At 38.6% G+C, this 24,744-nt stretch overlaps 1 protein-coding gene across 1 annotated transcript; it reads left to right on the top strand.

The window, feature by feature from the left end:
* Positions 1-607: 607 nt before the first annotated feature.
* On the top strand, positions 608-24,564 carry adam10a (ADAM metallopeptidase domain 10a). The gene is made up of 16 exons (XM_034116179.1): positions 608-659; positions 6,945-7,095; positions 12,377-12,495; positions 13,159-13,317; positions 15,889-15,989; positions 16,271-16,429; positions 16,995-17,087; positions 17,319-17,502; positions 18,964-19,127; positions 19,256-19,439; positions 19,526-19,676; positions 19,797-19,980; positions 20,064-20,175; positions 20,341-20,561; positions 20,665-20,791; positions 21,709-24,564. Exons 1-16 carry the CDS (start codon positions 608-610, stop codon positions 21,837-21,839), a joined length of 2,292 nt encoding a protein of 763 aa, XP_033972070.1. The 3' UTR covers positions 21,840-24,564.
* Positions 24,565-24,744: the final 180 nt, after the last annotated feature.

Raw genomic sequence — 24,744 nt, 5'->3', positions numbered from 1 at the left:
TATCAGTGTTTGCCTTTTAGATATAGCTTTTATATTTTAATATATATGTATAACATTGTACATGCGTACTAAAAAATGTGTATTATCATGTTTTTGTCTATTTTCTTTTATTTATGATTTTGTCTCCCATACACCCTTTTCCTAATTGAAGATCTCCATAAATTCGACACTATAAAAACCCTAACCCAAAAACAGTTGGTTCAGGAAGTCATGAATTGCGGAAGTAAACAACTTTCAGCCTCTAAACACTAGTTTTGTGCATGTTTTCAGGCTGCTATCTTTGCCATTAACACCGATATTTTGTTGTTGTTTTGTGCTAAACTGAATGGTGTTTTTTTAATCGATTTGTAGCATATTTAGAGTCCCTTAACCTATGCCCATAGATTAATGGGTGTGTCCGGGTTTAAAAAAAAGCCATGGGCATAACAAAACACACCGGAAAGGAGGGTTTGTCTGTCTGACGTCGGGCTGCGGTAGACAGACAGAGCTGTGTTGTGATGGGAGCTAGCTAACTAGGAAGGGCGACTATACCTTGTGAAAGAAGCGAAACAAGATAAATTCGCTGGTTTCGCTGGGACGCTTAGCTGGTTTACCGGGGGATTTCGATATGATATTTTTAAATATAATTCTCCTGCTTTGCTGCCTACAAGATATTAGAGGTAAGTTTTCCATTGATTCACACGGAGAGGAAAGTGCTCAGTGATCGTCAGCCGAGCTAGCTCTAATCGGATCAGGCAGTTGTACTCTGGCTATCGAACTTGCTAGCTAACGTTAGCCGGCTAATGTTAATAGTAGTCAATGTATTGATTTGTGGCCTGCTAACCCGTGATTAACGGGATAGGGTTGGTAGTTTATGAAGTAAATTACGTTTGGGTGATACAGGTTGAGTATTCTGACGATAAACAGCCTGTTTTTGGCAGTTCATGGGGGGTAAACTGAGGCTAACGTCCACGAACAGACACTTTGAATAACGACGGTTTAGCTTATAAATACACTCGGAAGCAGTACTCAAATATTGCATTTAAGTAAAAGTAGAAATACCAAAGTGTAGGAATACTCTGTTACAAGTAAATGTCCTGTATTCATAATGTTACTCAAGTAAAAGTACTAAAGTATTAGCATCTAAATATACTTAAAGTACCAAAAGTAAAGGACTCATTAACACTGATTGGCCCATTTCACAATCTTATAATATATGTTTTGGTTATAATTGTATGCATTAATGTGTTTATCAAAGGTGGAACTTCTTTCAACTAATTGTGAATTTATTCCAGGTCTATCTAAAGTATTTTTGAAGTGTTTTGATCATTTATTTATAACTGCGAAGTAACCAAAAGGTACTACATGTAGTGGAGTACAAGTACAATATTTACCACTGAATTGTAGTGGAGTAGAAGTGCAACGTAGCATACAATGGAAATACTCAAGTAAAGTACAAGCACCTCAAAATTGTTATTAAGAACAGTTCTTGACTAAATATACGTAGTCACTTAAAACCGCTGCTCGGAAGGGAAGTTGCATAAATGTTTATCCGCGTTTGAATAATGTCAACTAACTCTGAACTGGCAGGCGACTTGCGTAGACATGTATAATGATGCACTGCCTTAACGGTTGTAATATCCACAAGAAGCAATTTGAAAACTCAATAAAAAAATTCCCACTATTGACCTTTAATTACCCTAACTTAAAAGTGATTTGGTCCACGGGCGTTGTCCACAACAACTTGATATCCCTTTCCTGTTCTTGCCAGGGATGAGTTCACAGCTAAAACTTATGAGGGGGAAATCTCATTGCTTTTTTAAAATGACTAGGTGCTTGTCATGCAGCTTAACCACCGTACAGATATTTAATTGAATGCTTACCTAAAATGTTCTTTAATTACAGTATCATCATATCTTAGCTGTGCCATATAAGTGTTTTGAGGTCTATTTTGATAGACAAAAGCTTGCTGTCTTTTCAGTAGATACCGTTTCCTGCTCTCAGTGAGTCACCATTAGTCAAACAAGCAAAAAACGAGCAACATTTCCACTGTGTTTTTAGTTGATGAAATCATAATGAAAGTCATTTGATCTGACATTACGATTTGTTTCTCTTCTCCTTCTTTTAATTTGTGTATAGATTTGATAGGTTCAGCACCCAAACTGCTTCATAATCACAATGATAAAACCTCTAAGTTGAGAAATCGAAGAAAATGCTGAAAGGGCTAGTTTATTCTGTGTAGTCTGTGCAGAAATAAAAGTAAACAATATGGTCACAGAAATGTGCTAAAATGAAGCAAATTAATCAATAAAATGTATAACACATGATATCACATTGGTTTTTAAAAGGATTCTGCTCATATTCAGATCCTACAGTACAAACACATATTCTTAAATGAACATTGTTGAATGTCAGCTGGATCACTTTACATGAAATGCCTTATGAGATGTGAGGTTAAGTATTGCATGCTGACTTCCAGGAAAGTACTGCTTTACTGTTGGAGAAGTTGTACCCAAACTCCACATATTGTGAGATAGAGCTTTTCTATAACTAATATTAATAAAAAAATAAAATAAACCTTATGAAATGGCTTGTTTCATGGAGCTTACGTTATCAGTTAATAGTACACACACTAACTGTGTCTGTTTAAAACCGTCACTGTACAGGCACGATTGATAAAAGTGCTGCAACATAATTGTTGCATTTAGACTGTCAAATTAGCAACCGTAGCAAGTTATTCTGCGGTGAAGAAGTTGAAGTGGATCTTGAGTTTAAAAAACTGTTCCTTGTCTGCTTTTACCTAACCTCTTTCCTTTTATTGACCAGACAGAAACATAATGATGCTTAAGCTGCATCAAGGCCTCACAAACCTCGCAATGCCCTGAAATATATGATCAATGTCACAGGCACGTTGGAAAAGCTACTTCTGGTTGAATATGGATTGGGCGTGTTTTAAACATTGCTGAGGAAGTCAGTCTTTCAGTTAAACCAGGTTATCTCACTGTTGTTATTGCTGCCGTTACTTGGCCTGCACAGTGATGGTATGTTGCAGAGTAATGTAGCATGAAGGTGTTTGGGCAATCTTTGCTAGACCTGCAGGTTTTAGCAACCCCTATTAATGTTATTTTCCAGGACCTCAATGATACACCAGTTGAGTACATTGAGACATTTTACTTGCCCCGAGCTGCCGGTTGTCTGATGTGCCGTGTAAGCCATACTGTCTTCACTTGTTATGTCTGCTGTTACCACCTCCTCAGTTTCAGTCAGTGGTTTCCTCTCAGTCAAGATTTGTCTTTACTGAGGTTCCCGAGGCTGAAACAGATTGCACTGAAATCACAATGACGTAGCCTTTACAGTCAAATGGACTGCCAGATTTTACTCGGCTTTAGTTGCTGTCTGTCCAGACACCTCAGCGACTACCTCTTTGTAATCCATTTTGGCTCATATAAAGTAGGGGTTCAGAATTTAGTTCATAAGATTTTTTTTGCACATCATTTACAGGCAGTGTGCCTAAAGAAAGAAGGGAGAAAAAGATCAATGTTATAGTAATAGTGATTAATTTAACAACACTTTTATAATCAACTTGGTACAAGATAACCTACAATAATATGCACCATTAAGTGATCTTTTTTTAAACAATAAATACATTGCATTAGATTTTAAATAAAATATTATTTTGTATTAAATGTGTAATTCTAGAAATAACTAATGAATTCCAAATGAAGTCATACCTTTTTTAAGCCAATATGTCTCAGTGTTTCCCCTAGGATGGAGTCATAGCAGCGGTGCCTAGCAAAATGTGAGCGCGGAGCGCGTGGAATATTTTTTGCGTGCGAAGTGCGCCCCGCCAATATGTTTCTATGTGTCTGCCAGCACAAGAAAGGCTCTTGAGGCTCTACTGGTGTATTTTGCAAAATCACCTTTATTGAACATACAGTAACACAAATACTACACATCCACATAACAAACAATCAAAATAAAATGTATGCAATTTAATTATTTTAACCTGCTTTATTTGGGGGTGGACCTCACATCCTCTAGGGCGGTCCGGGGGCATGCACCCCCGGGAAGATTATTTTTTAAATGTTGAAGTTAAATGCATCAATCTGGTGCACTTTGAGCACAACATGAATTTATGGATACAGCTCTCAATACTGCACTATGAAAGGGAGCTGTATACTTTTCAATAATCCAAAAATCTTTAGAATATGATCACAACCAATAACAAATAATTTAAACTTGTTTATTCTTATCTTATGTTACCTAGCATTCTTTCTTTTTCTTTATGCATATTTTACTAATCACGCTCCTTTTAAACTGTTTTTTTGTACTGTCCTATAGTACACATTGGAATGATTTCTTACTTTATTTTTTACAACCATATTAAATAGATAAAGGTGTGCTCTCTCTAGCTCTCTCGCTCTCTCTCTGTCTCGCTCGCTCACAGAGGCTGTGTGCTCCTCCGTGGCGAGGAGCACACAGCCTCTTTTTTGATACCTGGCTGGCGCCCCGTAGCAGCGGCGCGCATACATTCAGCAGCATGTATATAGGGGAAACACTGTTTAAGCAGGATGACTTTTCAAAAATGATGTTGGGTATTACAATTTAATTGAGATCTTTTTTTTTTTAAATAATAATTTGTTTGTGTGTATTGTAGCTGTAGCTTTTTACAGGAATTCTTAACCTGTCATTGCAGACAAGGACAAGTTTTCATGACATTTTTTATGAAAAATATGAGTTTAATGCTGACATATGGTCTTGTTAAGTTCAGTGGTTGTGAGGGCAGCCATTCAAGGTGAATGCTTTGTTCAGTCTGGTGGGAATGTTGTAACACCAGTTAAGCCCCGTAGTAAAAATATCCTGACACCACCATCACATTCAGGGAAAAGTCAAGTTTCCCTGAGCTTTAATTGAACAAATCTGGTTAAAACCATATTTTTAGTTTTTTCTTTGTATTACAAACATGTCAGTTAAATTAGGAGTACCAGTGTTTTTATTTTATTTTCAACACAACTGTTGAGGAGCTCTTTGTCTATTTGAGAATGTTTGCTTGCACACTGGTACGTTAGTTATGATTATACTCTGGAGGAGATGTTTACATGGAACACTTCCGGAACCTTGACATCTTTGTCAGACTCTGTCACTTTGATGAGAGCCCTTATTCTGGTATTTGACCATTTTTATTATTTGTAAATGTTTTGATGTGATCAGAAACTGCTAATTTATTATGCAAGCTGTTACGGCCCGGCTCATAGGCTGCAACAAAGATGGGAGACCAGACAAGTTAAGTGTCACAAGATACATATTTATTTACGATATAACAAAAACCAAAGGACTTCAAAGAAACCTAAACAAACATGGAAGTCAGATATCAGCAATGATTGTGTGAAAACAAAGACACAGCCGTGTCCAACAGAAGAGTGCCCGGCAGTATGGGATGGTGTTGGTCTTTTGTTGACGGCCCAGGTGTGGCTCATCAGGTTGATCACCTGAAACACAAACAAGAGCAAGCAAGCAGAACACAAATGCAGAGACCCCTAGTGGAGTGGAGGGGGTCGTAACACAACCATTGTATTTGAATAAATCAGCTATGTGGAGTTGTCAGGTCCTACTGAGCAGGCAGATCTGGGCAATCTGAGCTGGCAGTGTTTGTTTTTGTTAAAAACCTATTCTAAGGCTGATTGTTGTGGTGTCTAGTTTGTTGTTGGTAAAGCTGGTGGTTGGAATATGTTCTCGCTGCATTCATGGACAAGTTGCTACCAGCCTAGTACAGCCACTCCCTGGGTGTTTTTCAATGTCGAGTACGCTTGCTTGGTAGCACATGTCTTCCGAGTCACTTCCGAGTCCGAGGCAAGAATACTTCCTGGCATTCGGAAAACGAAGAGTGGAACAGGCGAGCAAGTGTGCAGGTGTGCGTCATATGAGAGGCCCCGTCTTACATTTTCCGCCACAAATTTGGGGAAATTGGTCCGTGCGCAAAGCTTTGTGGGGATTTTAAGACCGGAGTCTACACACGTGTAGCCTCGAAATTTCTCGTTACGAAGTACACCGGGCTCGGTAGAATTCCAAGTATGCTGGACATTGGAACAGTCCTTCGGCGGCACTCGATGACGTAGTATGCTTGAAATAGTGGCTTTGCAGCAGCTTTACTCGACATTGAGAAACACCCCCTGTTTAGGGCTGTCTTGTCTGGATCTTGTCTGTGTATCTTTCACCACAACAACTCAGAGCTGTCAGTCCTAGCACTTTAAATGGAGCCCCTGTTAATGAACCTATTAAGGCTACTATTTTAGCCAACAACAGAGCATTTCCTTTTGTAACCCAAAACTCCAGATGGATATTTATTAAGAGCATTCTGTGTTTCCCTCAGGAATGTAGATTAGCATTTAAATAGCCTTCAGCCAAATCAGCCACTGTGTTTGCACAATGACATACAGTACTACTGAAACAGAACCTCCGTCACCTGATGTGCATCATGTGCTCCTCATTTGCGCTTTAAAATGACTTTCTTTGTCTTTGTAAAAAGAACAAAGGAATGGTCAGTATGAAAGCTGGTGGGATTACCTCTCTGGGGTCACATCTATAAACTGAATAAGCCTGTTAAGCATGTCTAGTGAGTGACAGCTTGTAGGATAGTTGATTGCTCTGGTAGAGGTTCATCCTCTTTTACCGACCTCCCTCCATAGGCCTTTTTTCATGAAAGACCCTTTGATAACTCACAAAGGCCCAGGTTAATGATAACATACATTTTTCTTTGACTATAACTGTAGATTTACTAAAAGGATCAACACATTAAGTGATTTCTTTTTTTAAATTGTTGTTTTTATTTGTTCTCAAACTTGATAATGATAATACACATCTCAGACTAATAGCTAAACCAGAAATGTCTAATAAAATGTGAAACTGAAATGTTGCCCTTGCAGAAAATGTATGAAATATTGATGAGCCACTGAACTCTCTTTCAGGTCAGTTCGAGAAACCCTTGAATAAATATATTCGCCATTATGAGGGATTATCGTATGACATCGAAGCCCTGCACAACAGTCACCAGAGAGCCAAGAGGGCCCTCTCTCCTCAAGACAGGACCGTGCAGCTCGACTTCCATGCACATGGAAGGTCAGTTTAAACACACACACACACACACACACACACACACACACACACACACACACACACACACTATGTTTCTTCATTTATTCACTCTCTTTTTCTGTCTTCCAATTTATCCTCAAACAATACTGCATGAACTTGTTGTGCTTATTTGTCCTACTCTATGCACTTACATCTTAGAATGATTACAATGATTTATCTCATAATAATAATAATAATAATAGTACATGTTATTTATAAAGCGCTTTTCCTGGTGCTCAAATTATCTTTATTGTTGTTACTGGTATTACTTCATCATCAACACAAGATATATGTCTTATTTTGAAATAACACCTGGCGGGCAATGCATTTGAATGTGAGATGGATATGCCAATGTTTGTTCGGTTCCCACAGTGCCATTAGATTTGAAATATCTCATTATTTATGGCATGATTACACTATTTGCTTAGTGATCCATTTGGTCATAAACTGTAGCCAAAGACAAAAATCCATTGTAACATAAAACTGGCATGTTGCTCATATCGAGAAAGTTCCTGCTGTTTTCTTTGCAGTAGACAACATGTGTGGAAGTTTGATCTTGTGTTGTTTTTACACTTGATAGAAAAAAACATACCTGCCACTATTGTCCATGATTCTCGGAGAGAACCTGCGGCCAAATTGTGGTTATTTAAAACTATGAAGAGGCTTACCTCATTATTCGTAGTCAATTCCTTCCCCTTTTTTTTTCTTTTTTTACCTCCGACAGTCGAGTCCCATATATTCTCTTTAAATGACCTGTATTTCCAGGTGAGCCCCTGTCAAGGATAAATAGTCTGAGTACAATGGTGCCATGCCTGTTTTGGAAATAGATTATATTACAAAGTAACATCGTTTGAATGTTCTCAGATTTAAATCAGCTGAGTTCTTGTCAACTTAGTATTAAGGGACAGTTGACTTTAAGCTGCAGAATGTGTGTAAATAATGCATTTGGAAATAAGTGGTGAACAAGAAATAGTTTTGATGTTTATTGTCTACCTAAAAATAAAATGTTATACTTTACTTGGTCAAAAATGGTGGCTGCTGCTCTGACCTAACATAGTTTAAACACTTTTTATTTTATTTTGAGCAATGCAGTGCAATGTTTAGCTAGGACGACCTTATCTTACTACAGCACAGTTTAGGACTGCGAAGAGCCCCAACACAACCTAGAACATTTTGGATTTGCTGGCTTGCCTTGACTCACTGACAAAATTAATCTATTTTCTTTATTTACACAATATCATTCTTCAGTATAAACACAAACAGAAGATTATATTTTAATATGTTGCCAGCGCAGTTCTAGGGCTATTTCTACCAATGGGAAATGGCTTTCCATTTGTCCCTTTCTGTCTCGTTTACATTTTTATTTATTTTTTCCCTTTCATTTTCTTTGATATTATTATCATTACTATTATTCTTTTTGTGCCGTGTTGAAGAGCATACGTAATGTACATCAGGAGCACTGTTTTCTCAGCAGGCTTTCCCTGCTTTCAGAATCAGAATCAGAATACCTTTATTAGTCCCACAGAGGGGAAATGTACGTTGTTACAGCAGAAAAAGAGCCACAGACAGCTTAGTGTTACATATGTTACATATGTTACATGCATTAAAAAGTATTAAAGTTTAAAAAAAAGTTATGATATAATAAAAAAAAAGTTACACAATTTACAAAATACATATCCTGTAACAGTTCTTAGGATTTAGCAGCCAGTTATTAACGGCATATATATATATATTGCACATATAGCACATAGTTGGTTGGTATTTAACAGCAAGGGGTGTTATAGTCTGTGTTGTGGTGTGTGTGTGTGTGTGTGGGGGGGGGGGGTTACTAGGGGCTTTGCTGGTTGTGCTGGTTGTTTTCACCAAACCTGTCTGTTGAGGGTTATCAATGCCCTGTCAAACAGATTCCTTTCCTGTGTTTTTGTGCTCTTTCCTGTCTCTCCTGGCCTTGCATAAACACTGCCAGTCGCGGAGTAATGGTGCAACATACCCGCCTTGAACAGGCTGCATTAATGAGGCATTTATGAGCAGTAAAGAAATAATGAATAATCAAGCCTGAATCCATTGCTACTTGGGCGACCAATAATATATAATTCCATTATGAGCACAATATGACAGATACCGCTTTTTGTCAAGATACACACAGTTTAGGAACTAAATATAACTTCTTTATTATCTAGACATTTTATTATTTATACTATTCACTCATTCTTTGTAATAAGAGCAATGCTTCCTTGTGTATGCCCAATGCTCATAAGCAGTCGTTGCTGGTTCAGGTGACGTGACAAGGTAGGGCGGACCGTTATCTCCTTAGGGCTCTTCCAATAATTCAGTTCAGTCTCCAGCTTTCTAAGTATCAAAGACTCATTTGTGAGGTGTATTTTCCTCTTTATAATACAACACACAATTCAAAGTTATGCAATATGAAGAGCTCAGGTGTGTTGAAAGACCTGGATTCATTGAAGTTAACTAATCGCTCACACAGGAAGCAATGACACATTTCAAAAATCATCTGATTGTGATCATAGTTCAGTACTCTGATATTCAAGTACTAACTTGTGAGCTTACTTCTTCAACAGTGAATGTTCAGTTATGTTTGGTTAGCAGGCCAGAAGCACCAACATGAACATATAATTGATACTTGTATTGTTGATGGGTATATTCAGTTTTAAATATAGGGTGGATATTGGCCTCATTGTAAGCATACCATCTCTTTAGACATTGCCGGCTTACTGAGAAAAGTGTATGACTGTCAGATGAACGAGACCGTATGTTTAGCTTTGGGAAATGTCTGAATAATTGATCAGTCAACTGATTCAGTGAGAAGCTGACTTGATCCACAGCCTCTGCTTTTCCTGTCTGTAAGCCATGTTTATTTTCTGCTGGGTTTTTGTGTTGAACATGATTCAGTGATTTATATTGAAAAAAGACCCCTCACAAACTGTTTCTGACTTCCTTAGAGATAATCATAAAGATTTTAATAAGGAGATCGATGAATTATCGATTAAATAACTCACTTTTCTCACCAAGCATCTCCATGGATCTTTTGCATACATGTTTCATACGTTTTTCCCAATTTAATCTATCGTCTACAATATTACCTTTAATTGTGTATGTGGTACTTTCTCATTAAGCTTATTTGGGTGATACCATTTAAACCAGCAGACAGTTCCTTATTGACACAGAATATTTTTCAGTTAGCCTTCAAGTCATTAATTCATATAAAAAGAACATGATAATGGCCAAGGATTGAGCCCTTTGGTACGTCAAACGTATGTCTAACTTATGACATATGCAACTTAACTTAAATACAAATTGTTCTCTATCATTTAAATAGTTAACAACCCCTTGAGAGCAACATCCTGAACAACATATTAAATCAGATCCCTGATAATGCAGCTTACATCTGTAACCGAATAATCTACTTATGGATTCATCTGTCTGTTACCAGCGTGCCATGGTGTTATTTTGGGTTGACTGAGCTTTTGATTGGGCATAGATGGAGTCATGAGGTCATATTGATTGCGGTAGTGGCCATTAATAAGGTCGAAAGAGGCCGAGAAACTGTAATGGGTGTGCCAGAATGAATAACAAGCAGTATGTAAATGTAAATGTAAATATATTGGTAATCTCTTGCCAGAATTCAAAGAGTAGATCGTATTGCAATCTTTGTTCCACATGTTAAGCAGTTTTCTCTCTCCCTTTTGTTCAAATTATTGTTTTTCTTACGTTCCTGCCCTCTTATCTCTTGTTATGAATTAATGTTTTCACTAAAGCAATAAAATAATAGTTTCTTAGTTCTAAAAAGCACAATTTTAGGTTTCTTTATGACTTATCCCTATAGCAGGGGAAGGGACCTGCAGAATGGAAGTTACCAGAAGTAAAGCAAAAATGTGTTCATTAGAAATGAGAACAGAAGTGATGAAGGGAAAACTAAATGCTGGGGAAAGTCAGAGTCATCCTGTACAGGGATATCCTGGACTGTGTCTGACCTTTTCAACTTCATCTCACTCTCCAAAATATTTAATGTTCTACTCCTCCTCAAATTCTACTATCTCTCTCCTGTGCTCAGTTTGTATTGGGTTTGCTCAATCGTTCTTGTATATTAATTTGTACAGTACACAAGTCCATCTTTATGTCCTTAGGCCGTTATCTCTTCATGAACAAAGAGGCTTTTGCAAAACCTCTGTGGCTTAGGTAGACTTTAATGATGTGCTCTGTCCCTGAGCGGCTCAAAGGGAAACAACCCTCTTCTTTTCACACAATGAAGAGCTACACCCATTCTACAAATAAAGGCCATTTTAGGCCAAAAACACTCATGTGATGTCCTCTGTGGCTCTGCAGAGAGATTATGAACCCTGACTAAATTACTTTGTGCGTGACTTTACATTATCTTATCTTAAGCTTGGTGTCTAAAAATGTGCAAAAGTTAGCCTATGTTACAGCTTGTGTTAAATCACATGGGCATTTACCAGACACGGAGGCCAAAGAAAATGTATAATGTTTTTGGGGAAATGGATCCAGTGTTTTTATTTGATTAAGTATGTTAAGCTTCACCCATACTAAGGACTTAAAACAATATACCAATTATCACACTGTGGCAGTGAGTACACTTGTATGCTTCCTAAAAATGTAACCTGCCTGAAAATGCCAACTCTGGTAATACAAGACTACTTTCTGCAAAATGGTGCAATCAATATTGGGCTCAGTATGAGGTAGCATTGTAAACACCATATGAGTCATCTCTAAAGGAAGCTCTGCCTTGAGATCCAGCCATGTGATTACTAAAGAGTGTATTTCCCTAAAATACATGGTACATGGCCTCAGGTTTCTTTGAAGCTAGCTCATGTGCACCTCATGTGATGGTTGCATTTTTTCTTAGAAATCATGGTTAGGTTAATGAGAGGATTATACAAAAGTACTATGGCTGTGCACAAATGTTCATGTGCTTTTACTCATGACATAATTCTTCTTCTAAGTCACTAAGCACAGCAGTGTTGAGCATCAACTATCAGAGCAGCTTTGTGAAGCTGCAGGAAGAATGTGTGAACACTTGTTTTATACTCAATTCTCTGTGTGCTGTCTCGGGTTTCCAGTGCGAGCCATCCTTCAAACTAAAACTCTATGGTGAAATCATGACATTAACATTACCAGGGTTCAGGGTGTGTATTGTGTTAGCCTCATCATGTCAGTGTGTCAAAGTGCAATTTGTATTCGGTGTTTAATTATTTTGTTAATTACAAATTTCTCCTTTTTTTCTCCTTAGACAATTTAACTTGCGGATGATGAGAGATACAACTACATTTTCCCCAGATCTAATCATTGATGTATCTGGAGAGGAGACACCCATTGATACATCACATATTTACAGTGGAGAAATCTTTGGTAAGTCCAGCTGTTTCCACACAACACAACAGATTTGTAGATGTGTGTTTCTCTAAGCTTTTTTTCATTTAAATGTAAGGTCTTCAAAGACATTTCGCCTTATATCATTCCCACTTTATCCCCTATATCATCTCAGCTAGGAGACAATGCTTTCATGTCAAGCACTATGTAATATTGTGGACAACTAAAGGTAGTTTTTGTCGAGTATTTGTCTCGTCACAAGCCTACACACAGGAAGAACTTTTACCTTTCATCCTGTTCTGGCTTCCGCCCTTAATCCCTTTCCTTCCTGGATGTCTTCCTGCTACCCGTCTCCAGCAGAGTTCAAATGAACCAGAGAAATAAAAACAGTCTGTTTGTCCTTTTGTTATCAGTGTTTGTGAAACAAACAGAAAGGGGACCTAGAAACAGAGAGGTTTTTACTTGTCTCACTCAGGAAAGCTCTTTCAATATGTATACCGCTCAGAAAATTAAGACATTTTACAATAAATATCTTGAATTTGAAAATAAAATATCACTAAAGATGTGTAAATTAAGTATTACTGTTAACCTTTCTTTAAAAATGCAAACAATACCACATTATTCATACAAATACCACTGTTTCTTTGGTCGAATGGAATATATATTTGTTCTCTGCTCATCTTCATCCTCATTGTGCTTCAGGCGAAAAGGGCACCCTGACCCATGGCTCCGTGGTTGACGGCCGCTTTGAAGGCTTCATTAAATCCCATCAAGGAACATACTACATTGAACCCTCGGAGAGGTACCTGAAGGACCAGAATGTGCCCTTCCACTCCGTCATCTATCATGAGGATGACATCAGTGAGTATCTACCATTGCACCTGCTTTCATTTAAAACCCTGTGTGCGGTAGAGGTGGTTCAAATCTGCACAATATGCAGCTGCAGGGAAAGTTGTGACCTCCATACCTTTTTAGATATGCCACAAACATTTGTAGTACTTTTTTAACAGGCTTCTTTTGAAATGCATTAGTGTTGAAATGTTTTAGCCAAGTTTTTTTTAACTGACTTTTTCTTCTTTGCTAAAAACAAGATAATGTATTAAAAGCAGCAAAGAAAGATAATTAACTTTTGGGAGGAATATTGAGCAAAACATTGCTTTGTGATCTGTTGGATATGGAGGTCCTCTGCCTCTGGTCTTTATTTATACTGGAAGCAGTATTGTAGCCTGATAAAGCAAAAGTTATGACTCATATCCAAGAAACTAAATCCAGCAACTGGAAACTTCTCATTCTTGCCCCAAAGAACTGTATTTAGCAGGCAGGCAGTGAGTCTGATATGAACCACGCCCTGGCTTTTGGCGGGCTGATACACTGCACTCTATCCTGCTGATAACTTATCTAGAACTCACACCCGAGGACTCATAAATTGAGACATGCACACATACATAGGGAGATTCTTTGGATCTACTGAAGAATATGTAAGCAAAGAGTAATAGTGGTTCATTATGTTGTGAACTCATCCACCCACAGCATTTCATTGTGTCATTTGTAACACAGAGGAAGCTGGGTTAGTCAACCTTTCATTTGAATATTAACTCAGGTTATGTATTTATTTCAGCCTTTTATCTTCCCATGTAATTCGGATTTGTCCGACACGTCTGCTTATATCTGCATAGTAGGGGTCAAACAGGTCACCCTTAAACATGTATGATTGTGTTTGAGGTAATTAATCTGTAACATTTTCCTAAAAACACACATAAATGCACAGTAAATCAGCGTTTTCAGATGGTCCCCTTAATGTGCATTAAGCTGGAAAGGTCTTACATTTGAGTCTTAAATTGACTATTTAGAGATATTGAGTTGAGTTGAGTTCAAATTACCCTATAGTTGTAAAACATCACATATCTTGTTTCGATATTTAGAAGCTGGTATCTGTGGGAAAAAAGACATCAATGAACGTCCTTACTTCTGACTCTTGGCCTTTCTTGTGGTTTCTTTTTGACTTTGTTCCACACTGTAAGGGCCTTTTGATTAGCAGTTGAATGAGACGGCATTCACTGTAGGGACAAAGAGAGCTTTCTCTGAAAACACATTGTGAGAGTTTGAATGCATTGTTTCAGTGTCTGTCCAGTCAGTTCAGTAACCAGCACCGGACGGTTCTCTTTACTGAACAAAAGTCCTGTAACATTCAGGCTTATGTCCTGCACTACTATTAATGGGATCAAAGGTTCAGCAAACAAAAGCTTCTGCAAGGGACCAATTGGATTGATTGAAAACAGCATCCAATCTCATTAGTTTAGCTTAAACATTTTTTGTTTTTTGTTTTAAAATTATATAAAACATAATTCCTCTTTATTTTAAAGTTATTTAGTGTTTTGGATTCTGACCTTGATTTGGCTTAAAAGACATGCATGCACAAATAACATAAAAAGAAACAGTTTACTTCTCAAAGCACCCGCAAAAGATGATTTGCACCCCTAACTGAGCTGCCAAACAAATAGCGTCTCAACAATCCTGTGCCATTTGCCTGTATTTAAATTAAGTAATATGCATTTATTCACAGCAAAATAGACATTTCTATGCAAATGAGCCTCATTGCAAAATGAAAGACAATTCACAAACGTCAGCCCTCAGCGTCGTCAGAGTTGTTAGTGGCTGAAGCACATTTGTAAAGGGGTGCCATGCCAAAAGATTCAGTAATATTATTTAAAGTTTGAATTGCCTTTGGAAACAGCAACAGCGCTGACAGACCGCTATTTTGAATCCCAACATTTTTTTGTTTTTAAATGGCTAATGTTTTTAGGAATGCCTGTGCATTTTTCTTTCAGGATCAGTAGCACGCTGTTTGAATTTCAGTTCAAAAATGTATCCTTCGTTGTTAGTCTTACTGTTTTCTTGGTGCAAAGGCAACATTTATATTTAGCCACACGAATAGTCGCAAATTACACTGCAAAACGTTATGGGCGTGTTTGTACTGTAATATCAAGAACACAATATATTTTGTGAATCGGACTTCGTAACCGGAGCAGATAAACAAATACTGCACAATTCATGCTGCTATCAGCGGCTGTAATCCATTGTTTATAAAATCCCCAATGCATTTATTTTAAGCCCCCTCTCTTTTGCCCTTCAAAAATTAAATGCAGTGTGTATACTAACTTTGAGATAACATTGTTACACAGCAGTCTTAAATAAAAAAAGAATAGAGAATCAATGTTTTCATTAGTAGAGGCAGGTCTACTGCTCAGAGAGAAAGCTGATTTGTCAGTGATGATTCGCAGGGTGAAAAGCTATATCATTAAAGCTTTTTATTTAAAGCAGCTACTCTCACCCTGATTCAACTTCACCAGCCGACCACACATGATCCGAGAGAGAAGCATGATGCAGTGTAAGCCGTTCATAACATTGCCTTATCTCCCCTCTATCTGCCAGATTATCCTCATAAGTATGGCTCAGAGGGCGGCTGCGCTGACCACTCGGTGTATGAGAGGATGTTGAAATACCAAGCAACTGGAGTAGAGGAGCCAGAAAAAGTAAGTACAAGCATCACACAACAAAGCCCCTCCCCCTCCTTCTAGTTAATAATTAAACACACAGATGGACAGGGCTCATGAGTTTAATCGATCTTATCTCATACAGTATAGAACTTCCCTTCCCTGCAGCAACAGTAAAAGCATGTGTATATTTTTAGCTCAGGTGTACATGCTTTCTCATCCACCGCCAGATTACCTGCAATGTTTAAGCCATGCTAGAAGTTTTAAACACGGCAATGTGTTCCCATGTGTCCTGATCCTGATGGTTGCTTTTCTTACAGGGGGTAAGCAGTGTATCGGAGGAAGAGAAATCCAATGGTCCTGTTATTCTGAGGAGGAAGAGAGCAACAGCAAAGGAGAAAAACACTTGCCAGCTCTTCATCCAGACTGACCACCTCTTCTTCAAATACTACGGCACAAGAGAGGCTGTCATTGCCCAGGTATGCACACAGTGTGTACATATTAAAGAGCGCATGTTATGCTCATTTTCAGGTTCATATTTGTATTTGTGCCTCTACTGTGAGATGTTTACATGCTTCAATGTTCAAAAAGGTCTTTATTTTTCTCATACTGCCTGTGCTGCAGCACCTCTTTTCACCCTCTGTCTGAAACCAGAGCCCAGTCTGCTCTGATTGGTTAGCTGTCTGGCTTTGTTGTGATTGGTGAACCGCTTAGAGATATGTTGGAAATGTCCCGCCCCTTAGCCTATCACGTACAATGTGTTGGAGCGCTGGCCAATAGAAGTGCGAGTGTTACATAGTGACAAAAAATACCACAAAATAAAACAACTTCTGCAAATAAACATCCAAGTCAGACACATATCGGAATACAACATATAATACAATGTTATATTGAACTATAAAAAGAGAAAATTATTGGAATAGAGTAAATGTATTTATTATACTAGTGTAAATATAATGATTGGGCTAGAATAAGTAGTTAATCACAGAGATTAGCATCATTTATTTGCCTTACTACATATCTAAAGGATTACTTTCTCCACAGATCTCCAGCCATGTGAAGGCCATTGACTCCATTTACCAGGGCACAGACTTCCTGGGCATCCGAAACATCGCCTTCATGGTTAAAAGGATCAGGGTGAGTTGAATCTGCAATCTGCTGAAGTTTTAGTTTATATAACCATTTACCTGAAAGGAATTAAGCTGCTAATATGAGTGAAGGTATTCTGAAGTTTGTTAACCTGTCTGCTCAGCCATGAGTACTGTGGTGTAGATTTTCCTCAGTGTGAATATGTATACATTTAAAGCCTCTATAAGCTATATCTCTTACTCTATCTCTTGTGTTATTTTCAAACTCTTCTTTATTCAGATAAATACTACCGACGATGAAAAAGACCGAACTAACCCTTTTCGCTTTGCCAACATTGGAGTGGAGAAGTTTCTGGAGCTTAACTCTGAGCAGAACCACGATGACTACTGCCTGGCCTACGTCTTCTCCGACAGGGACTTTGATGATGGGGTTCTTGGCTTGGCTTGGGTCGGAGCTCCTTCAGGTTGGTACACAACACAATAACATGAACACATACAGCCGGGGTAGGGACTTCCTGTGATGCTCATAGGTCCAAATCGGCCTTACCTTCTCAGTTTATTCATTTATAAACCAATGCTTTATCACACATGCTCCAACTAAATATACACTTAAACTTAGAATCAAGTCCAAGTGAAAGTTGAGATGAAACAATTATTTATCTTTATTGCAAAATGAACTAAATATATTGTCTAAATCTCTTGTGAAAGTATACATTTGTATTAAATATTACATTTCACCTTTGCTTCCAGAGCGCCTTTATTAGAACAACAAACATTATATAATTTGGTAATAAAACAAAGAGGAAGTTATTAAACAGTCACACTGATAACATTTAATCTATGTTTCAGTCATAACAACTGGTTATTTTTGTTAGACTTGGGTGCAGTGAGAGAAACAGAACTGTAATGGCCTCTGAACTAAAGTACCTGAAATTGGTTTGAAATTAGTTTGAATAATGAAAAGGCAGCATTGGCATGAGTATATGATCTGTCCTGAGTTTACAATGTAGTATCAGTAGTCAGTATCCAACAACTGGTTAGTATGCAGGTTTAACTTTAAATGCTGTAGTGTATATACTGTATATGTTTTAATTTATGAGTGAATACCTCCTCCTCCATTACAACCAACAATGTGCACTTGCTTCAAAAATCCTGTATAAACTGGTTATTTGCTCACAGGCACAACATGTATGTATGAAAGTTATGTAGGCCTCCCCCTTCTACTGCTTTGAATAAGTTCAGACACCACCTTCTCATCATGAAGAATACAGCAACAAACACAGACGATCAATACGGACAAATGGGCAATGCTGTAAGCGGAAAGAATCGATTGAGGATAAGAGACAGAGAGGAGGAAGTGCCGCAGTGAGCTGTGTGCTATTATCTGAACAAAGGGAGGGATACTGGCCGAGCACAACTAATGTGTATCGCATTTAATGTGACCAGCTGTTTTGTTGCTTCAGTGGAGGAGCTAAACAAGAACGCACGCACGCACACGCGCTGTGAACAACATACAATGTACATCCATACTCAGTGCACTTACACATAATGGACACGTTGTTTATTGCTCGAAGTCTAAGTGCTCTGATGTCTTGTCTTTGTTTCTGCGTGGCTAGAAGCTGAAGTTGCCTCCTTGTGACTGGCTTTATGGATTAGTGAAAGAACTGCAGCACTGCAGGCATGCTTATTGTTGACTGCAAGTGGTTTCTATTGTTCATTCAAATTATTTAATACATTATAAATGTTATATCATTCACAGTACTGAAGGACTTAAATGATAACTTTAACTAACTCTTAACACCATATCTACAACAGTAAATTAACCAGGGGTTAAATTATAAATGATACTCTCTGTGAAATCTGGTTTATTATTTAATTGTATGATAATCCATTTTGCTCATATGTTGTTTACTCTCCTGCAACAGGAAGTTCTGGGGGCATCTGTGAGAAGAGCAAGCTGTACTCTGACGGAAAGAGGAAGTCTCTGAACACTGGCATCATCACTGTGCAGAACTACGCCTCCCACGTCCCTCCCAAGGTGTCACACATTACCTTCGCTCATGAGGTTGGGCACAACTTTGGCTCTCCTGTAAGTACTATGATTTAAAACAGATGCCTTTGTCAGTGCAAGTATTTCACATGTCAAGTTTTGCAATATATTCTTCTGTCTCTCAAGTCTCTCTGCCTTCTGTCCTCTCCCTGCCTCCTGTTTCACAGCATGACTCTGGGCTTGAATGCACCCCTGGAGAGTCTAAGTCGCAGGATAAAAAGGAGCAGGGCAACTACATCATGTACGCCAGAGCCACATCAGGGGACAAGCTCAACAACAACAAGTTCTCTATCTGCAGCATCCGCAATATAAGCGCTGTTCTGACGAAGAAGAGAGATTCCTGTTTTGTTGGTAAGTTCTCTCTAACCATCGTATTTGTTTCTTTCTCAGTGTGTGAGAGAGATGATGTCTTCATGCTGTTGTGTCTGTGTGTACAGAGTCTGGTCAGCCGATCTGTGGTAACGGACTAGTGGAAGAAGGAGAAGAGTGCGACTGCGGCTACAGTGATCAGTGTGGTGACCCCTGCTGCTATAACGCCAATGAAGGGGAGGGCAAAAAATGCAAACTCCAACCTGGCAAAATCTGCAGGTCAGTTGTGATCAGCATGTCTCTATTCAGGCCTGTAGTTGGTGTATTTGGCACAAGTATTGCTAGGGTAAGGGTTCTCAGCATAGCATTGATTGCACATTTGTAATTATTTGTCCGCAGTCCCAGCCAAGGCCCCTGTTGCACACGAGAGTGTTCCTTCAAGGGCTCAAATGCCGAGTGCAGAGTGGAGTCTGAGTGCGCCCAACAGGGAACGTGCAACGGAGCTACTCCTCTGTGTCCTTCATCCGAACCAAAGGCTAACTTCACCTCCTGCCATTCGGAAACACAAGTCTGCCTCAATGGGGTATGTTTATTGACCTCTTGCTTTTTCCTGTCTGGTATGTGCTGTTTGTGAACTCTTTTTAAACGATTTATTGTTTGGACCAGGTGTGCTCTGGATCCATTTGTGAGAAGTACGGTCTGGAGGTCTGCACCTGTGCCATGGAAGAAAGCAAGGATGAGGCCGCTGAGCTGTGCCACGTGTGCTGCATGGATAAAAGTAAGTGACAGGCTGGAACACAATCACTGTATTATTGATTTGACCTTAATGACTTAGTTTGACTTTTTGTTCTTGGTCATTTCAAATGAAGGTTTCATTTGTAAGTTATTCTTATAGAGTTAGAGTGTGAATCTCAGTGGTGACTCCCTCTCCCTCTGCCCTCAGTGAAGCCCACCACCTGCAGCAGCACAGGCTCAGAAAAATGGGCCCAATTCTTCAACAAGAAGACCACCACGCTGCAGCCCGGCTCCCCCTGCAACGACTTTAAGGGCTACTGTGATGTGTTCATGAGGTGTCGTCTGGTGGACGCAGACGGGCCTCTGGCAAGGCTGAAGAAAGCCATTTTCAATGCAGAACTCTATGAAAATATTGCTGAGTGGATAGTGGTGAGTGTCTTGATATCAGCAAAGATTTGTCAACCTAATGACACATTAAAAACTATTGATATGCCTGTATTTAGACATCCTTTAAAATATTATTGTTTTACAGGCTCACTGGTGGGCGGTGCTCTTGATGGGCATTGCTTTGATTATGCTGATGGCCGGCTTCATCAAGATCTGCAGCGTCCACACCCCCAGCAGCAACCCCAAACTGCCCCCTCCAAAGCCACTGCCAGGTACAGTACATGTTTTGTATTTACATGTATGTTAATATGCACACACTTTAGATTGTTGAGTGCAGCTTAAAAGAATACTTCAACTAAATGTCCATTTGTATGTCATGTTAAATTCTTGAAGAAAATGTAGTTTTAAAAAAATATTTCCTGAATAATTTAAGAATCAAAAAGGAGAACAGTCTTGATGAATAATGATAAAAACATCCATTTAGAAACGCTCATACAGCACATTATCACACCATCATCCAAATCTGATGTATACAGTCTTATGCTCAAAACTTCCTCAACACATGCATCAAGACTCAATCTTACTATTTAAATGTGGGGGAGGTAAGTTTGAGAAACCGGCTCGAGATACACTTTTTGTTATATTCCATGGAATGCTCTTAACATCCCGATAGCAATGAATATCTTAAGTGCTTTGACAAAAAATACATAAAGAAATGTCATCTGTGGAAGCCGTAATACTGTAAAAAGCACGACCAATCATCTGAGCCGGCCCGGCTAAAATAACTGGATGGCCTACCTGCCTGTCAGCCTTCCATCTGTGCACAAACTTATCTCGTGCCCTCATTGGTCATGTGCACGTTCTTGTGTGTTGGAGGAGGGGCTCTGTAAGGAAGTGGCAGATTTCTTCCGGCTGTGTATTTTCAAATTCTAGCGCACTCGAGCTGGTTTCTCCAAAATGACCTACCCCACCTTTAATTCAAAATATGATATACTAATTCAATTAAATTGTGAGGTTTTAGTGAAATTGCACATGTTTGGGGAAAAAACGAGGAAAACATGTCTTCAAGAATTTAAGGTAAACTGCGGTAAGGCATTTGCAAATGGTCCTTTTGTGGCTGATGTGTTACTTTTTAAGGACATAGACTATTTTGTATTACCTTTACCAATTTGATGTTGCTGTCCTGTAGGTACGCTGAGGAGGAAGCAGCAGCGGCAGCAGCAGGCGCAGCAGCAGGCTCAGGCTCTGCCTCAGGGCCAGGGCCAGCGCCACCACCGCCAGCCCAGAGAGAACTATCAGATGGGCCAAATGAGACGCTGAGAACCGGCTCTGCTCTTTGTCTTGGGTCTTCCTAGTGCCTACAGTAGGAGCACTTCACTCCAAAGAGTTACCTTAACAACCTATTCAAAGATCTTGCAAATGGATCGATTTCACTGAACAAAGCCCAAAGGTTTTTTTTGGGCCTAACAAACACCTCTGCTCGAAGAGCCAGAATAGCAGTGGTTCACACAGCTTTTATAGTAAATAAATAACTTTTCCAAGGAAAAACAGGAGCAGAAATGCACTGATCTTTGTTATGTGGTCTTAATCTTTGAACGTGTTTTGTTTTCTATCAGAATGAAGGAGAGTGAAGCAGCTTGTGTAAGAGTCTCCTTCCTCTGTCCTTGATCTGTGCTCCCTCTTTTTTCTTTTCCTATTCTTCCACTCTGAAGTGCTGCCATCTTCAGCACGATGGCAGGACTGCAAGTCACATAGGTATTTACTGCCATCAAAAACAGCAATGACACATTTAAACAGAAAAACACATATTTTGCCAATGTTAATAGATTGTTTGAAAAGCTCAAAGCACCATCAAGTTTTAGTTTCTCAAGTTGCTCATGTTCTTCCAGCGTGCAATCGTTCAGATGTGGCAGTAGGTTTATTTTAGTTTCAAATGAAATTCTTTATAATGAAGATTATTTACTGTTTTAGTTCACTTTCTCAGGATTAATAAAACAATAGCAAACAAGTGTATTTAGTGAAGAAGATTGGCTGCATGCATATTTCAGGGTAAAGTCCCTCCTGGCTGAAGGCTGTATATAAGGGTCCACGCTAGCTGCCACAGGATTTAGAGGACAGGTTGTATGAAAAGAATGTAAAAAAAGGAGATTAACAAGATTATTTTGTCATCTGTTATCCGATGGAGGGGAGATTGATTATCTTGGTCTGTATATTCTTGTCATATGGTTTTGCAGCTGCGTTTACATAGAGATATAGTCTGGGGATGACATATATGGTGAGAGAATAGCTTTTATCATCCTGATTGGAACACACTTTTTTTCTGTCATAGCCGTTTTTTCTGGACTTGTTGCTTTGGCTCTGATTCGTCACACTCAACCTTTTGCTACAGTCGGAATAGTTGAAGCAACAAGGAAAGTGTGTAACGCTTGGAACAAAGAGATATGCATATATAAGAAGCTATTACAGAAAAAAAGTGTTCCACAATGTCCTGCCCACCTTTTCACTTCTTTCATGCACACCTCTTAAATTGCACACACTGGCAGTTGTTTTACGAAATGACAAAATATGTTAAAACCACTCAACAGCAGTTGAATCCTCTTAATGAGAAATGTTTCTGGTTTAAATGTGATTTAGCTTTTATTGATTTTACTTGCAGTTCAGATTATTTGTATATGTTGAGGAATTTAATACATTGAGGAAACCTAGAGCTTCTAATTATATTGTTACTCTCTTGCTACTTTTCACAGAGCGATCAATCATTGTGTGTCAGCTCTTCTATCTTTTACTTTCCTACTGGTCTTGATTTCCTCAAGGAATTTTGTTACCATTGTCACATCCTCTTGGTTTGTGTAATTGCATTTAAAATGTGCCTATTCGGGGCAGTGTGACTGAAGTTAGCGAAGTATCAGTGATTTTTATCGAGGCATGCATCAGCTGGCAGTTTGTCCAAGCACTGTTATCAACCTGGACTGCTGAAGTGGAAATACATATTGGAAGTGTTGTGGTTTAGGGCTTGGCAGTGTATGGTAATCATAGGAGGAAATGTAAGGGATGATTGTCATATAAACCAAATGTTACAAACACACATTTTCATATAATAATCCACACTTATTTCAGATCTTTTGAGAGATTTTAATTTGTATCTACTTGTATAATAGTCTTCTATTGCCCGGCTTAAATTGAGTTTTCAGTCTCCTCCAACCAGATTAAACTTAATTTCACTGATGTATGAATGAGAGTGGAGTCGAGTTATTGGCATGAGAAATATATATATATATGTATACTTGGGATAAACTTGGTAAAGCAAAGACAGATCTTTTTTTTCTTATCCTTGCAAAAGAGTTGTATGGAGCACGGCTGCAGCTCAGCGTTGTTTTCTGTGCAGGGAGACAGGATGTTGTGTTGACGTTCAGATAGATTCTATGCAGAGTAACAGCAAACAAGTTACCCTCTTCACAGATAAATGCCTTCGATGTTTTATCCCAAATGGGTACATGAAATAATAATAATCTTGCTTTCATAACCGTGTTCAATCTTCACTCATGTCTCTGTGCTGCATTCTAGACTACAATGCAATCCTGTGTCGCTCCATTTACCGATTTCCTTTCCTTTCTGGTGCTACTGGCAGTGCTTTGTATTTGGTCTTAAGGTGTATTTTTCATTATCTTTGGCACATTTTAATTTTCTTTTCTGCGTGTGTGATCTGCTTTGCAAAATCATCTTTATCTTTTGTTGTTGACATGGTAAGATGTGGACAACACTGGGTGTTAGGGGGAAATACTCTGGAAGTTGTTCAGTCTTTTACATGTTCTGAATTTTAAGGAAATGTGCACTAGAGTGTAAGTGATGCAAAATGGTTTAGATTCAGTACTTCTGTCTGATTTTAATGTCTCCTGTGTTTTATACAGTGTCTTCAATTGTCTTTATTTTTTATTTACCTTTTTGTTCTTTTTTCTCATTTTGCTTACTTTGAAAAGTTATTGTGCAAAAATATTATTTCTTTTGAACTACTTGAAATGCATTAATAAACCAGAGTTGATCAATAGTTTTTCTTTACTGTTTTCTGAAAAGCCCACTATGATTGTTCTCCAGATTCGATTGCCTATACACTTTGTTTATGTTACAGTCATGATTATTTACACCTGAAAGTTCAGTACAGCCGTGATTAGTCAGGTTTTTGGATCTGATCGCCTGACAGGCTGTTCTGACATGAAGTTGTGTTTAC

The sequence above is a fragment of the Trematomus bernacchii genome, unplaced genomic scaffold (genome assembly GCF_902827165.1).
Source record: "Trematomus bernacchii unplaced genomic scaffold, fTreBer1.1, whole genome shotgun sequence".
NCBI lineage: Eukaryota > Metazoa > Chordata > Actinopteri > Perciformes > Nototheniidae > Trematomus > Trematomus bernacchii.
This window is presented reverse-complemented; position numbering and strand designations above follow the sequence as displayed.

What these genes read in the sequence shown, in the direction of transcription:
- adam10a (XM_034116179.1), top strand. Translation starts at nt 608, where the DNA reads ATGATATTTTTAAATATAATTCTCCTGCTTTGCTGCCTACAAGATATT. An exon ending in GGCACAACTTTGGCTCTCCT is followed by an intron (nt 19,128 to 19,255) that starts GTAAGTACTATG and finishes CCTGTTTCACAG; the next exon opens with CATGACTCTGGGCTTGAATG. An exon ending in CGTGTGCTGCATGGATAAAA is followed by an intron (nt 20,176 to 20,340) that starts GTAAGTGACAGG and finishes CTCTGCCCTCAG; the next exon opens with TGAAGCCCACCACCTGCAGC.